This window comes from Misgurnus anguillicaudatus, chromosome 21 (assembly GCF_027580225.2).
Source record: "Misgurnus anguillicaudatus chromosome 21, ASM2758022v2, whole genome shotgun sequence".
Classification (NCBI taxonomy): Eukaryota; Metazoa; Chordata; class Actinopteri; order Cypriniformes; family Cobitidae; genus Misgurnus; species Misgurnus anguillicaudatus.
In genome coordinates, this window is record NC_073357.2 from 58,323,470 (window position 1) to 58,338,722 (window position 15,253).

Below are 15,253 nucleotides of genomic sequence, written 5' to 3' on the forward strand. Positions count from 1 at the left end.
TTTAAATACATTTATTTTTATGGAATAAATAAATGGATACATTTCATTATTGGTTTAACCATTCAGAAATTACTGCAAAGTAGATGCTTATTTTAATAAATGTATATGTAAATAAGTAATACATTTAATTATTAAAAATAATTTCAATTATGTAATTTTAAGTCCTCTTGAAATTAAATTATTAATTGTTTTTTTTTTGTTAAAAGTATAATTTTAAAGAATTAACTTGCTTAGAAAAAAAATAACTTCTATAAAATTAATAAATAAAAAAGCTTGACATTACCTGTGAACAATGAATTAATAACACAAAAGTAGAAGCAATAGATTTTTATTTCTGTAACAGGAAATATATGGTAAAATTTGCTCTGCAGCTAAAACAAATGATTCATCATTTTGGGAATGCTGCTGAATTATTGTTTCTTATGATAATATGATTAGGTTAATTTTGCATAATCATCCGGTTACAACTCCACTGAATAAACATGGATCGATAACTACATCATGTTCAGATGGATACATTTATTTGGCTTTAGTCTGGTTATCCGGAGGAAGTGGTTTGCCTAGATGATGTGCGGTGGTGATGCCATGCGACTGAGACGCACACTTCTCTTTAACCTCCGGCCGAATCCGGAAACCTCCTTGAAAACTGAGGTCAAAGTATTCAAGCGGAGCAAATGACAGATGCTTTTCCGTCATCAGACCATTCACCCTTTCTCGCCATGCGTCTAACAAGGAGGTTCTTACTGGTGGTGGACAATGTGCTGGACTCCAGAAGATCTGAGGAGCGAGAACCTCAAACCCGCAGAAATGCAGCACTCCGCTCTGTTGATTACAAAACACAATCTGCCTGTTATCTATACGATATAGGATTCATCATGGGTTTACTTAAAGTACCCTATAAAATCAGCTATGCAAGACATTGTCACATTGCTCTTTTTTACAACAACAGGTCATAGTGATCATGTTAAAGCATGTCTAAAACAGCATAAATGTGGTTCATAACTCATGTGCTATTATAACAGGATCAGCATTACTATTCATCCCCACCTGAATGAGGTCACCTGAATCCTATTGCCCCTGAATGCAATTTGATTGATCACTTTTAAACTATGAAAGTCTGTTTAACATTGTTAAGAGCCATCTGAATTACAACTGCATTGTGTGGGTTGCATAAAGATTCTCCCTTTGTGCTCTACAGAAAAAAATAACAGCATACCGGTTTTGAACAATATGAGGGCGATTTAAAATGACTTAAGTCCTTTTACAATTTCTGAGACGTAAACACACCTGTAACGGCCACAGTAAAACATTTATATCCCCATTGAGGCCGTCATGCTGATACATGGACTCCATTCCTCCAGTGGTGATTGAAAGTAAAGCCTTTTTGCCCTTTGGTGCAAATGAGAAATGACATGTTTAAATCCACCAGAACCAGTTTTTATAAAGTCAATTGTGTAAAACAACCACAATCAATAAATCTTTGACTTTGTTTGAAGTTACTCACCTTTAACATCCCATTGTCATACATGTTTCCTAGGGTGTAAGCAAATCCTTGAGTTAAGACGCGGTCTATCCAGCCCTTCATGATGGCGGGTACGCTGAACCAGTAAAGAGGGAACTGCAAACGACATTTTCTGCGTGAGATCAAGAATGCAGGTACAGTAAACAATCTTAAATGTATTTTATGGGGAAGTATGTTACCTGGAAGATGACCAGCTCCGCCTGCTTAATCTTATTCTGTTCTTCTGTGATGTCATCACATAGTCGACCATCTTTCAATGCAATACTCGTCTCTTCATTGTACCGAAAGTGCTCTGGGTCCTTCAGTTTACCTTAAAAAGTTACAGTAAAATAGTCTTGCTTTAATACCAGTTTAAAGACAAGTTTTACCAGCATTCAGGTCGACGTCCCTTTAGGGAGGTTTTGCCTACAAGGGATACAGCAAATGCTGAAATCTCGTGAAATGTTGGGTTTAGGTCATGGTTATTCAAACTGTGGGTCAGGATCCACTAGTGGATCGCACATTGGGATCAGGTGGGTTGCGGTTTTGTCCTAGTAATGACAATGGTTTTAATATCAAGTATTTTGGGATGCTATTACATTCATACAATGACAATGAAAATATAAACTACTCCTTTCTAAATGATAATTATTGCATTTCTAAATTTATTTTCAGCATATTTTTATAAAAAATATTTTGGTGGGTCCTGACAGAAGTTTGAAAACGCCTGGTTTAGGATTAGGTTTGGGGGTAGGATTAGGATGAAAACAGTGGTTTTGGCTAGAAGGGGATACAGCTATGGTCTAAATCCCATGAAATGTTGGGTTTAGGAGTAGGATTAGGATGAAAACATCAGTTCTGGCTAGATGGGATACAGCTACAGCCTAAATTCCATGAAAGTTGGGTTTATGTGGTAAGATTAGAATGAAAACACCGGCTCTGGCTAGATGGGATACAGTTACGGCCTAAATCCCATGAAATGTTTGGGTTTAGGGATAAGATTAGGTTGAAAACACCGGCTCTGGCTAGATGGGATACAGCTACGGCCTAAATCCCATGAAATGTTTGGGTTTAGGGATAAGATTAGGTTGAAAACACCGGCTCTGGCTAGATGGGATACAGCTACGGCCTAAATCCCATGAAATTTTGGGTTTAGGTGTAGGGTTAGAATGAAAACAGCGGTTTTGGCTAGATGGTATACAGCTACAGCCTAAATCCCATGAAATGTTGGGTTTAGGATTAGGATGAAAATAGTACTCATCCGGTGAGATCTCACAAGATTTCGACGTTTGCTATATTTATTCTACATTTATTCTAACATTTTTTTGTTAAATCAACTCAGATTTACAAGTCATGTCAACAGAGATGAGATGTCACAATTTATAAAATATAGTTGAGAAAAGTCAACTTAATTTTATAAGTTATAACAACTCACCTGTAGTTATAAAAACTCATCTTTAGTCAAGATAAATAAGAGAAAGTTAAAATGACTTGTAAATCCGAGTTGATTCAACAAAAAAATGTAAGGCAGCAAAGTATTTTTTACAGTGTAGCTACAACCCTTTAGGGATGTCACATAACTAGGCGGCCATGTTTGCAACTCTTCAGGAATTTAGTCTTGCATGACTGAAATAACTGCCTTTGTACATGAATAAGGAAAGACAGATATCTCTAAAAACACATGCTAAAATCACAATTAAACAACATATTCTTTGATTCTGGTGCTGAATGTTAGCAATACAGAAAAAAACGGAAACCTGCTGCATGTGTAAACATTGGTACATTTACACTGGAGAAGACAGCAAACATTTACAGGGGTTCATGTGTAAAGTGGGTATTTAGAAATAAGTTCGGAAATGTTCGTTTATCAGGAACTTTCTTGACATTTACAATATAATCTAAAGGGCACCCTGTTGTAATTTTACAAACACCATCTACATTCCTGATCATTGTATTATCAGACTGCAATGCAGTTCTAGTTTCTAGCATTCATTGCACTTTTTATTTACTCTTGTAGTACAAGTAAATTCCTACCTTTTATATCCTCTGCAGTAGCTACGGCTTTGAAGTTCATTGCGTAGAGGTCCGAAACTAAGACTTTATAGCCTTGCTCCTTCAGAGCCTCAACCGCTACATCACGTGCTGCTGCGTTGAATGATGCGGGACTCTGATGGGCATAAACGATCAGCGCTGTCTTTTGTGCTGCATACATTTAAACACATGTACAAAGACAGAAAATGAGAGATCATTGATATAAATCATTTTTCATCATGTAACCACAGCTAGTGGATCTTAATTTGGCTTCTTATAAATTGTAAAACCTTAATTTGTAAAGCAATCTGTGTATTTAGAGTTTCTCCCAAAGAGTAAAAATCATTAACAATGACAAGTCAACCATATAGAAGTTAATCCATATAATCCTTTACTCTTTTACGATTTGCATTGTTGAGATAAGCCCATGTCTAGCAGTTTCATGCAAGTCCTATTGTACTATAGCAAAGGCGTGGATTGAAGTATGCTTGAAATGGTGTATAGTTGCACAGCAACAAACAATGGGTTGTATACAACACATAACATGACTTTACATTTTAAATGTTATGAAATGAATCAGAAGTAAATCCAACCATTTCTCATTATACCATTTATAACATGTATGCAGAGGAAGTATGAATTAGGATATTTTAAGGGGAACCTTCCAACATCAAGTGTATACCTGTATATACATCTAGGCTACACATTTTATCTGCATGCGTGTTCCCTGGGATCAAACCCACAACCTTTTGCGCTGCTATTATAATATTAAGTAGCAGTCTGACGTCGAGGACAAGGATGAACATCACTGAACTAGATGCTATGAAACAAATGGGTGTAAAATACACCAATTTACACACTGTGATGCACCTGCTTATCACTGCAAATATCAGATGCATAACAATTATGTAGCAGTAACTGATTGACAGAAAGCATGCAGATATGATAAGAGGTCAAACCACATTTCTGAATTAAACGTGACTGACGGTGGCACGCGATGATGCTTTTATCTCAAAAACTGGTTTCTTGGGATTTTAGCACACAACCATGGTTTACAGGTAAACAGATCAGTGGGTGAAAAGAAAGGGAGATGATAAAAAGCCAGATGGTTAAATGGAAAGATGGTGACAACCTTGCAATGCAGAATAGCTTATGCAAACGCACAACACATTAAATTTTGAGATAGGTGCGGTATACAACAGGAACAGACGAATAGGCCTACACAAAGTTTCACACCCGTCAGCTTATAACACTAAACAACGAAATCGACAGTGAGCAGAGGCCCAACAACAGTATTTTGATGAATGTGTGCTACCCAGGCATTTAAAAGAGACAGATATACAGCCTGTAAACAATTACAATACTAGCCTATTAAAACGTTACTGTATGGCAAATGGTATTCCTAAACACTTACTTTTTAACAGTATGTAAACGCATTATGCAACGATACACGTTTTAAACAGTAGTATGCAACAACAGTCACATGACCTTAACAAGCATGTGTTCATGTAATAAAAAGCTAAGGTGTGTCCATTAAGGCATTCAATGCATGCAGAAAATTACTGTACAAAAAAATACATGTTACACAAGCATGCTATGTCAAACATGGCCTGTGGGGTTAGTTACACTATAACAAATTGCTGGAAATTTTACAGTATTTTTTACTGCACACTGAAAAAAATTATTCATTGAATTTAATCATTTTTTTTAAGGTAAGTGGTTGCAATCAATTTATTTAAGCTACATTTAAACAAAAAAGATTAGTGAAGTAAAATAAAATATAAAACGTTTGTTTAAATGTAGCTTAAATAAATTGATTGCAACCACTTACCTTAAAAAAATTGATTAAATTCAATGAATCATTTTTTTCAGTGCATTATAGTCAAGTGCGTTTCTATAACTCTTGAATAATGGAGTAAAATCAATTACACTTATTTTATTACTGACTTGAATTCATCTTCTCTTTATTCAGGATTTAGTTTCTGTAACTTGAAACCAAGACTTTATAATTGTTATTGAAGACTTAACATGAAAAATATATATCTAAACATATAGCTAAATATATCGCTAAATATATTGTTCATACACAATAAATTAATTTCAGCCGAACACTGACAGACATGATTATTTAAGACCCATTAAGAAAAGTATTTCTCACCCATTTTTTGGTGCTATGGGCCCAGCTTGCTTGCAACCTCCAATTCTGCAATATAGGACAGAGAGATGAATCAGTCTGGCTTCTTCAGTGAGCTGCTCTTATAAAGGGCTCTTGCGTGTAAAGCATCAACATTTCAATCTCAAGTTTCACTGTAAGGTGTTACGCAAACTCATACTGTATAGGGAAGTAGGATGAAATTGTTTAGCAGCCAATAGGATAGCCTGACTAACACGTATGACTGCTGTATGATGGATGCGTTGTTACTTAAGTTAACATAGATAGGTATACATTTTGCATTTAGAAATACTAACACAGTATTATATGCGAACAGTAATGTTTTGCTGTACCCTTCAAATGAATTCGACCCGAATGCATGAGATAAAGAAATATCATCTTTTGAATCACAGCTGGAATGTGAATGGTGTGCAAAAAGATGTTTCAGTTGATAAATGTTTGGTGCATGTCTTCATTAAACAGTAAAGGTTAATCGTGCAATAATTTAAATCCAAAATAATAGCAAGTAACAGCACTACATCCATTGAGATTTCAGGAATAGACAAAAAATGGGTTTGTAAAGAAAACATGTTTAAGGTTAGGTGTGGTGTTTGTGCAAGGACATTAAAGATCAGGTAAAACAGGAAGGACAACAGATCCACTGGTTCGGTTTTTAGACAGTTGTTGTCTTTTGTCTTTTTGATGTAACGACTCAGTTACACGCTGATTGGACTTCAAGGACAAAGGGAAAGGAAACTGAAACCAGCTCCCCAAACAAGGACGATGAGTATCATGAGAGCTACTGTTATTACACTTAACATGCTTTTTGCTAATGATGAAGTTAAAATGGCCTCTTATGGTCCAATTAAAATCATTGTGTATGTTTGTATTAATTATGATGATTACAAATAAAACGTGTTATAATAAATCACAGCAATGCAGACTATTTATGAATGTGTGCTTTGAGAAGTGTATGTCATGAAGGTAAGTTAATACATGCACACTACTTACACATGTGTAAGCAAATAAGTTAAAGCAGAGTATAAAATTATAAAATCTAACCACATACTTACTTTCTTGCTTGCTTTTTTACTTTTACGCACAACACCCTGTGTGTGTCGTCCGTACCTTCAAATCAGCTCCGTGTGGGCGGGGCGGGGGCTGGTTGCTGCCTGCTGATTGGTTTTAAGGGCGGGACGTGGATGAACTCTGCGTGATGATTGGTTCAAAGAGCGGGGAGGTTGCTTGCGCGACGATCTCTGGATGCTGATTTGTTTAGACAGGAGGGGTATTTCATAGAACGGAACTGGAATAAATTGAGGTCCTCTTTTTTTATTAAATGCCAGTAACATTACAGCTAACATTCCATCATATAAAATAGAAAAATATTGAAAAAATAGAAAATAATAAAATAAATAATTAAGAAGTATGAGATCATCATCCTCGTCGCATGCTTTGGAGTATTAACTCACAAAATCTGTCATACTTCACCACAAAATTAAATTATAAATGATCGTAATGAGAGTAAAAAAGTAAATGAACAAGGACAAATAATAAGAATACTATGTAAATATTATGGTAATAGAGGGTATGCACGTGACGTCACCTTCGGCGAAAATACCTGCGGTTACGCACACTGATTGGCAAAAGACAGAGCGGCTGCATTTGTGTACAGTGTGAAATCAGCGAAAACACAGTGAAAACGTGTCTAAATGGAAAACAGCTGTACTACTAACAGATTAACAAGAATTCGAAGCTATTGTCTTAAACAGACTGCCAAAAAACACTGAAAGGAGAAGTAAATTGATCATCCATTCCAACGTCAACAGACACAGGTGGGTTGATAAGTTGCTAGGGTCACTATCAAGCAGAGGTTTTACTTTCTTCCTCAAAAGTATTTTTTCAAGTATTTGTATTTTATTCGTGTTTTTCTTTGGAAAACATACATTCCAAAGCATATTATCATACGTTTTCCTCTATTACATTTCAGAAATACAAGTTTTTGTTTTACATTTGTTATTTAAGTACATTAACATACCTTTACTCAAGTAAAATTCCACAAGTTTAATGTAATTAGGTAGAGCATAAATTATAATATGCAATATTAAAGAATACACAGTATGATTATATGCTTTAGAATGTAGTGAAGTAAAATTTTTCCCAATACAAACATCCTAATAAAGCACAGTTGCTTGGAAAATGTAACTAATGTAACTATGTATTGTCCACCTCTGCTATCAAGTCCAACTGAATTCAATTTAAGCTGATAATAGTCAGTTTTACCGGCATTTTCGCAGCAGTCGCTATGAAAACCAGCCATTTTGTTGAACGTTTGCCACTCAACAGGGCGAGTTCCGCCGTGGTCACGTGGAAAAGTGATGTCAATGCATACCCTCTATTATAGTAGGAGGATAAATGATCAGATAAGGGTCAATTCACCAAATCAGTGCCATTTGCATGTTGTAAAACTGATCAGTGGTTTTAACTCGTCAAAAATAAAGTTATTTTTAACACTTTAGTTCATTTTACTTTTCAAAATGAGTATTGGTTTATCTCAGGTAACTAGTTTATTTTTTTATTTTTTAGTTTATGTTTTTTTTTTAATTCAAATATTTATTGAGTTTTCTTATTTTATAACAAAGAGAAAAGAAAACAACAACAACAGCAACAAAAAACAAAACAAAAACAACAACGGTGAGGATCAGTGCAAATCTCTATAAACAGTTCAAATTACATTGTAGACATAAGTGCAAAAACTGTCCCATTGTTCTTTTATGGTTTCATTCGTACAATGTAGTCTTCCCAACATCTTTTCACATGCAGCATTTTCAGTCATTTTTTTCTTCCACATTCTAAGTGTTGGGGCATGAGAGTCCTTCCAGAATTTCAAAATAAGTCGAGCACATGTTACCAAAGCAGTATTTAAAGGTATGTTTATTTAACATTGGCACTTCTCTTTTGTCTCCGAGTAAACACAGTCTAGGTGATTTGGGCAGATTACAGGATAACCAACCCTGCATGTAACTTAAAACATTGCTCCAGAAGACAAAAATCACAGGACATTCCCATAGAGCATGTATCAAAGTGCCTTTAGCTATCTGACATTTCAAACAAAGATCGTTTCTGCCTATACCCATTTTATAAAGCCTAGAAGGCGTAAAATAATATCTGTTAAGAATTTTGTATTGAATAAACTTACCCCTAGCTTCTCTAATATGCAACCCACTGTTTGACAAAATTGAATCCCATGTCTCATCATCCATTGTACATTCTAAATCTCTTTCCCATATTATTTTCAGACTTTTACTTGTATTGTTTTTAACCCAGGGGCAAATATTATACCATTTTGATGTTTGCACAATCGTGAGGGTAGTAGCAGAAAGGTCTCTATAGGATTTTTTCAAATTTAACAACTTAATACTCCCTTTTAAACAGTCTCTGATTTGTAAGTACTTCCAAAAATGGTCACGACCCTCCAAGTTAAATTTCCTTTTGATATCATCATATGACATAAATATGTCTTCCTCCAATAGATCACCTATAGTTCTAATACCTTTCCTTAGCCATTGTGCCCAGTAAATAGTCTGTTTATTAATTTCAATTTTTGGGTTATGCCACAAGGGGGCATATTTTTGCACATATGCAACAAGCTTGTATTTTTTATGTACCTCCAACCATACCATTTTAGAACATTTCAAGATAGGATTTTGCATTGGATTCCCTTTGTTTGGCTTTTGTGATAGGATATCTATTGGTGTAAATGGAGAAGCCAGCTCTCGTTCTATTAAAATCCAGTCCAGGTTGATTTCACCCACCCAATGTTTAACCAGACTACACATTTCAAAGGAAATACTATAATATTCTTCTACATTGGGCAGGGCTAACCCCCCTTCTTTCTTTGGTTGGTAGACCCGGTTAATGTTAATACGAGGTTTACCACCATTCCAAAGAAAGTGTTTTATCATGTTATTATAACGTATTTGTATTGGCTGTGGTATGCACATGGGTAACATTCTAGTATAATAATTGATAAGAGGGGCTATGACCATCTTCACTGTGTTTACTTTCCCCCATAATGTTAAATTTAACTTGTTCCATTTATCCAGGTTAGTCTCAATTTTGTTTAGCATTTTCCCCATATTGTCAGCTATGATATCATCAATATTTGGGTTCAATTCAATTCCAAGATATTTCAATCCTTTATCCAACCACCTAAAATTGAAACCAGTTAACAAACTATGAGTGCAAGCTTGTGAGATTGGCATTGCCTCGGACTTATGCCAATTAATTTTGTACTTAGAAAACAACAAAAAATTATCAATAACTTCAAGTAAGGTTCTGATAGAGTTAGTGGGGTCTTGACTTATTACCAAAATGTCATCTGCGTACAAAAACAATTTGTGTTCCCTGCCCCCAGCAAATACACCCTTAATTCTTGAGTTTTCTCTAATTTGAATAGCCAATGGCTCTAGAAAGATGGTGAATAACAGTAAACACAGCTGCCTTTGGTCCCGAATACAAGATTCTAATCCATCTGCTGAATTTTCCATCAAGACCAAATTTCGCCAGGGCGGTAAACAAAAAGCTCCACTCTACCCTGTCAAAAGCTTTCTGGGCATCCAAAGATATTTTTTAGTTTGTTTTTATTTTTTATGTAGGATGGAGGCATTTTTGTTACGTGGCTGAAAGTAACAGCAAAGATTTAGCAAATACATGAAATATAGCTGGATTACATGCTAATAGCATGAAGACACTGAGCAAATTCTTTTTATTTTTTTATTTTAAAATAAATCTATAACATCAAAAAAATAATATAAGTAACATGACTGAACATTAAGATTGACATTCACAATCAATATCATAAAAAATAGAAAAGAAAATGAGAAAAGTGAATTTTGATCTTCACATGGCCTTCAGAAGATGTAACTTCCTCTTGAAAATGAGTGACTCAACCAGAATGAAAGCAGTCACTGGGACGGTATAATAATTGGTGCCAGTATTTACCTTTCAAGTACTTATATGAACTCTTAAGGTACAAAGGTGTACTTTTTAAAAGGGTAACGCCCCACAGCTTTTGTACCTTTATTTTCTTAGTGTATACAGTCTTTATTATGTACTGAAGGAGTCTCTCTAGTGCGTTCTCATTTTAGTTATTTATTAAACAACAGGTTTCTATGTGAGACAAGCCAAACATTTTAGTTTTGTAAGATCAAAAGCTTTTCTGAAAACTGTTATTGATGTTTATTGTAAATCACTGTGTGCAAACATAAGTACAAAGCTAAAACTGGAATAGCTTAAGAGCAAAATAATTGCTACCATAATGAAATATAGTAGTTTTGAACATACCAAATATATAAACTGGTGGTGTTAAATACTTTAATTTTCATTTATTTCACCTATCATTACGAGAAATTTAAATAAATTACTTTTATGAATGTTATTTATTTATTATTTATTTTTTATTATGCCTATGTTTCCTCTATAATCTGTTATTTATTGTGTGCTTTTAAAACAAAAACAAAAATAGAATGTAAAACATGGACAGTTTTAGGATGGCTAAAAACAGTTTAAGTCCTTATTATATTTTTAATCAAAAGCATTACATTTATTGTTGTCATATCATCATCATGTAAACTCTACCAGGAAATACAAAAGATTATACAACAATGCAGTAATATATGCACGGTAATACCCAGAGATATATGTCCCGGCCATTTCCAATAAATCAACATTTAGGGGCGGTTTCCCGGACAGGGATTAGACTAGTCATAGACTTAAACACTTTTAAGAGCTCTCCAAACAGAAAACAACTTGCACTGACATATCTTATATACATCAGTGCCCTTTGTTTTACATCAAAATGCACACATGTAATGTTTTTAGTAAGGCATTTTTGTTAAAACTAGTTATATTTCCTAATTAAACTAAGGCCTAGTCCTGGATTAAGCTAATCCTGGTCCGGGAAACCACCCCAAAGTCATTTTTTGATCTCATTTACCACATATGGCACCATTAGAGGCAGTATATGTTTTTTTAAATGTAGTATAATTCTTCAAGGCAGTCTAAAAATACCAAAATCAACCAAGATGACATTTAAACGACGTAAACAGTATGTTAGATACTGTCTATTCGTAACAAACAAACAATTAACAAATGATGTACATAGATTTACATTACATTTACATTTATGCTTTTGTCAGATGCTTTTACACAATTGGCACAATGCTGAGCTATGCAGGAATAAATAAGTATGTACAATATGTACTATATATATAATAGTAACCTATATGGCAATAATGCAATGATTATTTGGTATAATGGTACTTAATATGCATTTTTTTTTTTTTTATAAAATTTCAATGCTACTTGAAGGTTCTTTACAGAATACCATGCTATTACCATAACAGCAATCATACAGGGGGAAAATGCATAACAAGATTACTGAAAAACTAATTTGAAATTTAAAGTTCAAATATGAATAAAAGCCTTACAGTACCTGTATAGATCATCTCTCTTCAAAATGACTGCAACAACATTTGCTTAACAAACACAGATGCCACACCTCAGCCACAGCCGTTTTGCATTGATTGTTTTCCTTTGCGAATCTGACCAGTTGACATGGCCATGAGTTACTTTATAAGTCTTCTGTACTGTATAATGCAATTGTCCCTAAATAAAAAAATGATATTACGGGCACAACTACTAATGATAATAGAAATACAAATGATAATAAATACAATAATGATTGCAAAAATCAAACACTGAGTAAGTAACTTAACTTGAATTATGAATTATTCTATAGTTGTGAGACTAACATGAATCTTAACAAGGTGGGTCTGGTTTTTGTAAATCCTTCCAAAACTCGACTTGATCTCTTAAGCTTTTAGTAGTGGTAGCGATGAGTTTGGAGTATCGACAGCGGTTATATTTCACAGGATTAATGTTAAATAGACCTCCCGTCGGAGGGAATGTTAGCGATATACCTAAATGCTTCATGCACATTCCTAAATAAACATCTTCTATGTAAACAGCTTTGACATGTTTTGCTGCTTCAACAAGCTTCTCCGGCAGGTCTAAAGACAATACGTATCCCAAGCCCAAAGCGTAGGTTGGATATATAACCGGGTTGAAAACTTTTTTTGGGAGGTACCATTTAGAGCTTGGGTTTCTAGCTACCACTCCACCCCTGGTTACAAGTCCAGTCATATAGTTTTCTTTTGGTGCAGACAGAAGCAGTTTCACCAAGTTGTTTACGTTGAGAAATATATCCGAGTCGACTTTCATCGCATAGGAAGCGTTCCGACAGTACAGAGTCAACCATTCGAGCATCACCATAGTCTTAATGGTGAGATTATGGTAGCTGTCTAAGAAATCACTTTGGAGAAGATCGTGATACTTCTGGCTTTCCTCCAGCAGTTGTTCTTGAAGCGTTGTGTCTTCTTCAGGAGACGATAAACCCAACAGAAAGAACACGCTCACGATATTGTTCCCCACCAATTTCTCCGAACCCCACGTGTCTCGGATGGCCTCCCGAGCGGCCTTGTTGCTCGAAGCCACTGGTACCATCAAAACCACAAAAGGCTTTTCCTTCTGGCACTTCTCTGGCTCATTCATAACAAAATGATACTCGTGTGGATAAGCTACATAGAATTTGTCAGGACGTTTCCACGATTCGTCAGAACTCGTCGATGTAGACACTAAGGTGAATGCCTCAGAAAGAAATCCAACCGTTGATGCCCAGGTATCTAATAATACGGAGGAATCCAGGTAGCACAACAGCAATGGGACCAGCAAAATGATGGAGAGGACATGTGAGCGTTGAGCTCTGCACTGAAATCCAAAGCACCGTCTATGTAAAATGCAACAAAAAATTGCTTTTTGTTATGCACAAAAGTTACATTAACAATAAAATGTTAAAAGTAGTATTTAAAAAGTAGTATAACCAATATGGCACTTCTGAAACTCATGCTCCTATACTTTGCAAAAGACTTAAAATATATTTCCACTAACATGCATTAAATGTCTTTACACTTCCAATATTGACAATGAAAAAGTAAGTACCCACTATAAATAACGTTACCGTACCTTTGTTCCTCATTGATGTCAATCTCCTGCACCATCTTTCTGCTGTTACTTGAATCTAAGGCATCCTCCGCTTTTCCCACATGCCTTTTGAGAAATTGGTTCCTTTAGCACATAGTGAGTCAGATCTTTTTGTCTTTGAATAACCTGTTCTGCGACTCTAAATGCTATGGTGAAAGCCAATATCGACCATTCTAATATAAACAAAAATATGCAAATGTCCCGTGCCATGTGCATTTGTCCTAATGGCAGTAAACTGATAAAATATCGCAATGGATGTTCTCCAGGTGCACGTTTCACAGTGTCCCAATAGCAGGCTGTTAAGTGCCTTACATTTGCCAACCACAGTAAAATGACCTGAGATTAATTTGGCCGAGATGTCAACCCGCGGAGAGGTACAGTAGGTTGTGTTTTTCCATATTAGGCAGTATGATTTTAATAGATTACAATCAATTGGTATGACTTTACTGTGAAACATAAAACATATTCAATTCATTTACCACAAAGGTAAATCAGTTCTTAACAAGGCAGTGACTGGGTTGGTGTGTTTGCTTTGTATCACATTACAGTGGAGGCTCTTTTAACAAAACATGTTAATGTGGTCACAGGTGGATGTCATTCTGAATAGGTGCATAACAAATCTTTTAAAGCAATCATCATCATAAAAGCTGGAAAGGTTAAGGAGAGGTGGCCTAAACATGCGGTGCAAACAAGCATAAACTTGTGTACATAATTAAAGTACAGATTAAAGTTGACTCTCTTCGACTAGGTTTCAAATCATTTTAATGTTGGTTAACAAAGCAGAAACAAGCACTGATTTAGAAACATAGACTTGACATAAAGGACAAGTTATTTACAAAGGTATTAATCAATTTAAGTTCACTGTAAAAAGTTGGATCAACTTAAAGTGCACCTATTTCATTGCTAAAAATTTTTTTATTTTGTATATTTGGTACGTGTTCGCATAGTTTATGCTTTAAAAAAACACATACCGTACATTTTTGTAGCTCCAGATTTCCCTTTCTTCTTAAAATGCACAGATTTTGTATTTATTTGAAAAGCGCTGTTTCTCTGATAGGCCAGCTAATCTGTATGTTGTGATCGGCCGGAATACCTCTGACGTCAGCCGGAAATGTGACGCTCCTTACCATGTTTGAAAGATTTGCAACGTTAACAGGAGTTAAAGGAATAGTCCACTCACTCTCAACATCAAAACATGTCACCACCCCAACCAAGAACCGTTGAATCATCCCTCCACCATCCGTGCGTGCGCACGCAAGCGCCGGAGCGCGCCGCGACGCCACGACAGCACCCAGCCCAGCCCCATTCATTCAATGGCACCACCCAGAGACAAAGCCAGAAGTGACCAAACACATCAACGTCCTTCCTATTTAAGACGATAGTTATACGAGCAAGTTTGGTGGTACAAAATAAAACATAGCGCTTTTCTAAGCGGATTTAAAAGAGGAACTATATTTTATGGCGTA

At 35.4% G+C, this 15,253-nt stretch overlaps 2 protein-coding genes across 4 annotated transcripts; both read right to left on the minus strand.

The window, feature by feature from the left end:
* Nucleotides 1-312: 312 nt before the first annotated feature.
* Nucleotides 313-6,863, minus strand: nqo1 (NAD(P)H dehydrogenase, quinone 1). 3 transcript variants are annotated; one of them, XM_055216216.2, is made up of 7 exons: nt 6,758-6,863; nt 5,691-5,735; nt 3,536-3,703; nt 1,702-1,832; nt 1,505-1,618; nt 1,288-1,389; nt 313-822 (listed from the first exon to the last, which is right to left on the minus strand). In XM_055216216.2, the coding sequence occupies exons 2-7, from the start codon at nt 5,692-5,694 to the stop codon at nt 520-522; spliced, it is 822 nt and encodes a 273-aa protein (XP_055072191.1). In that variant the 5' UTR covers nt 5,695-5,735; nt 6,758-6,863; the 3' UTR covers nt 313-519. The 3 variants fall into 3 exon arrangements, with proteins under 3 accessions (XP_055072191.1, XP_055072189.1, XP_055072198.1); XM_055216214.2 differs by having other exon boundaries at nt 6,754-6,858; XM_055216223.2 differs by having other exon boundaries at nt 6,813-6,831.
* A 3,678-nt stretch (nt 6,864-10,541) lies between these two features.
* On the minus strand, nt 10,542-15,179 carry LOC129452420 (beta-1,3-galactosyltransferase 2). Its single transcript, XM_055216266.2, has 2 exons — nt 13,770-15,179; nt 10,542-13,533 (listed from the first exon to the last, which is right to left on the minus strand). The coding sequence occupies exons 1-2, from the start codon at nt 13,802-13,804 to the stop codon at nt 12,507-12,509; spliced, it is 1,062 nt and encodes a 353-aa protein (XP_055072241.2). The 5' UTR covers nt 13,805-15,179; the 3' UTR covers nt 10,542-12,506.
* Between the last annotated feature and the right edge of the window lie 74 nt (nt 15,180-15,253).

Coding starts and splice junctions, on each gene's coding strand:
- nqo1 (XM_055216216.2), bottom strand. Junction 1,833..3,535: donor TACTGCAGAGGATATAAAAG/GTAGGAATTTAC, acceptor TAACTTTTTAAG/GTAAACTGAAGGACCCAGAG. Junction 823..1,287: donor TTTTACTGTGGCCGTTACAG/GTGTGTTTACGT, acceptor TGTAATCAACAG/AGCGGAGTGCTGCATTTCTG.
- LOC129452420 (XM_055216266.2), bottom strand. CDS start 13,804: ATGGTGCAGGAGATTGACATCAATGAGGAACAAAG. Junction 13,534..13,769: donor GACATCAATGAGGAACAAAG/GTACGGTAACGT, acceptor CATTTTACATAG/ACGGTGCTTTGGATTTCAGT.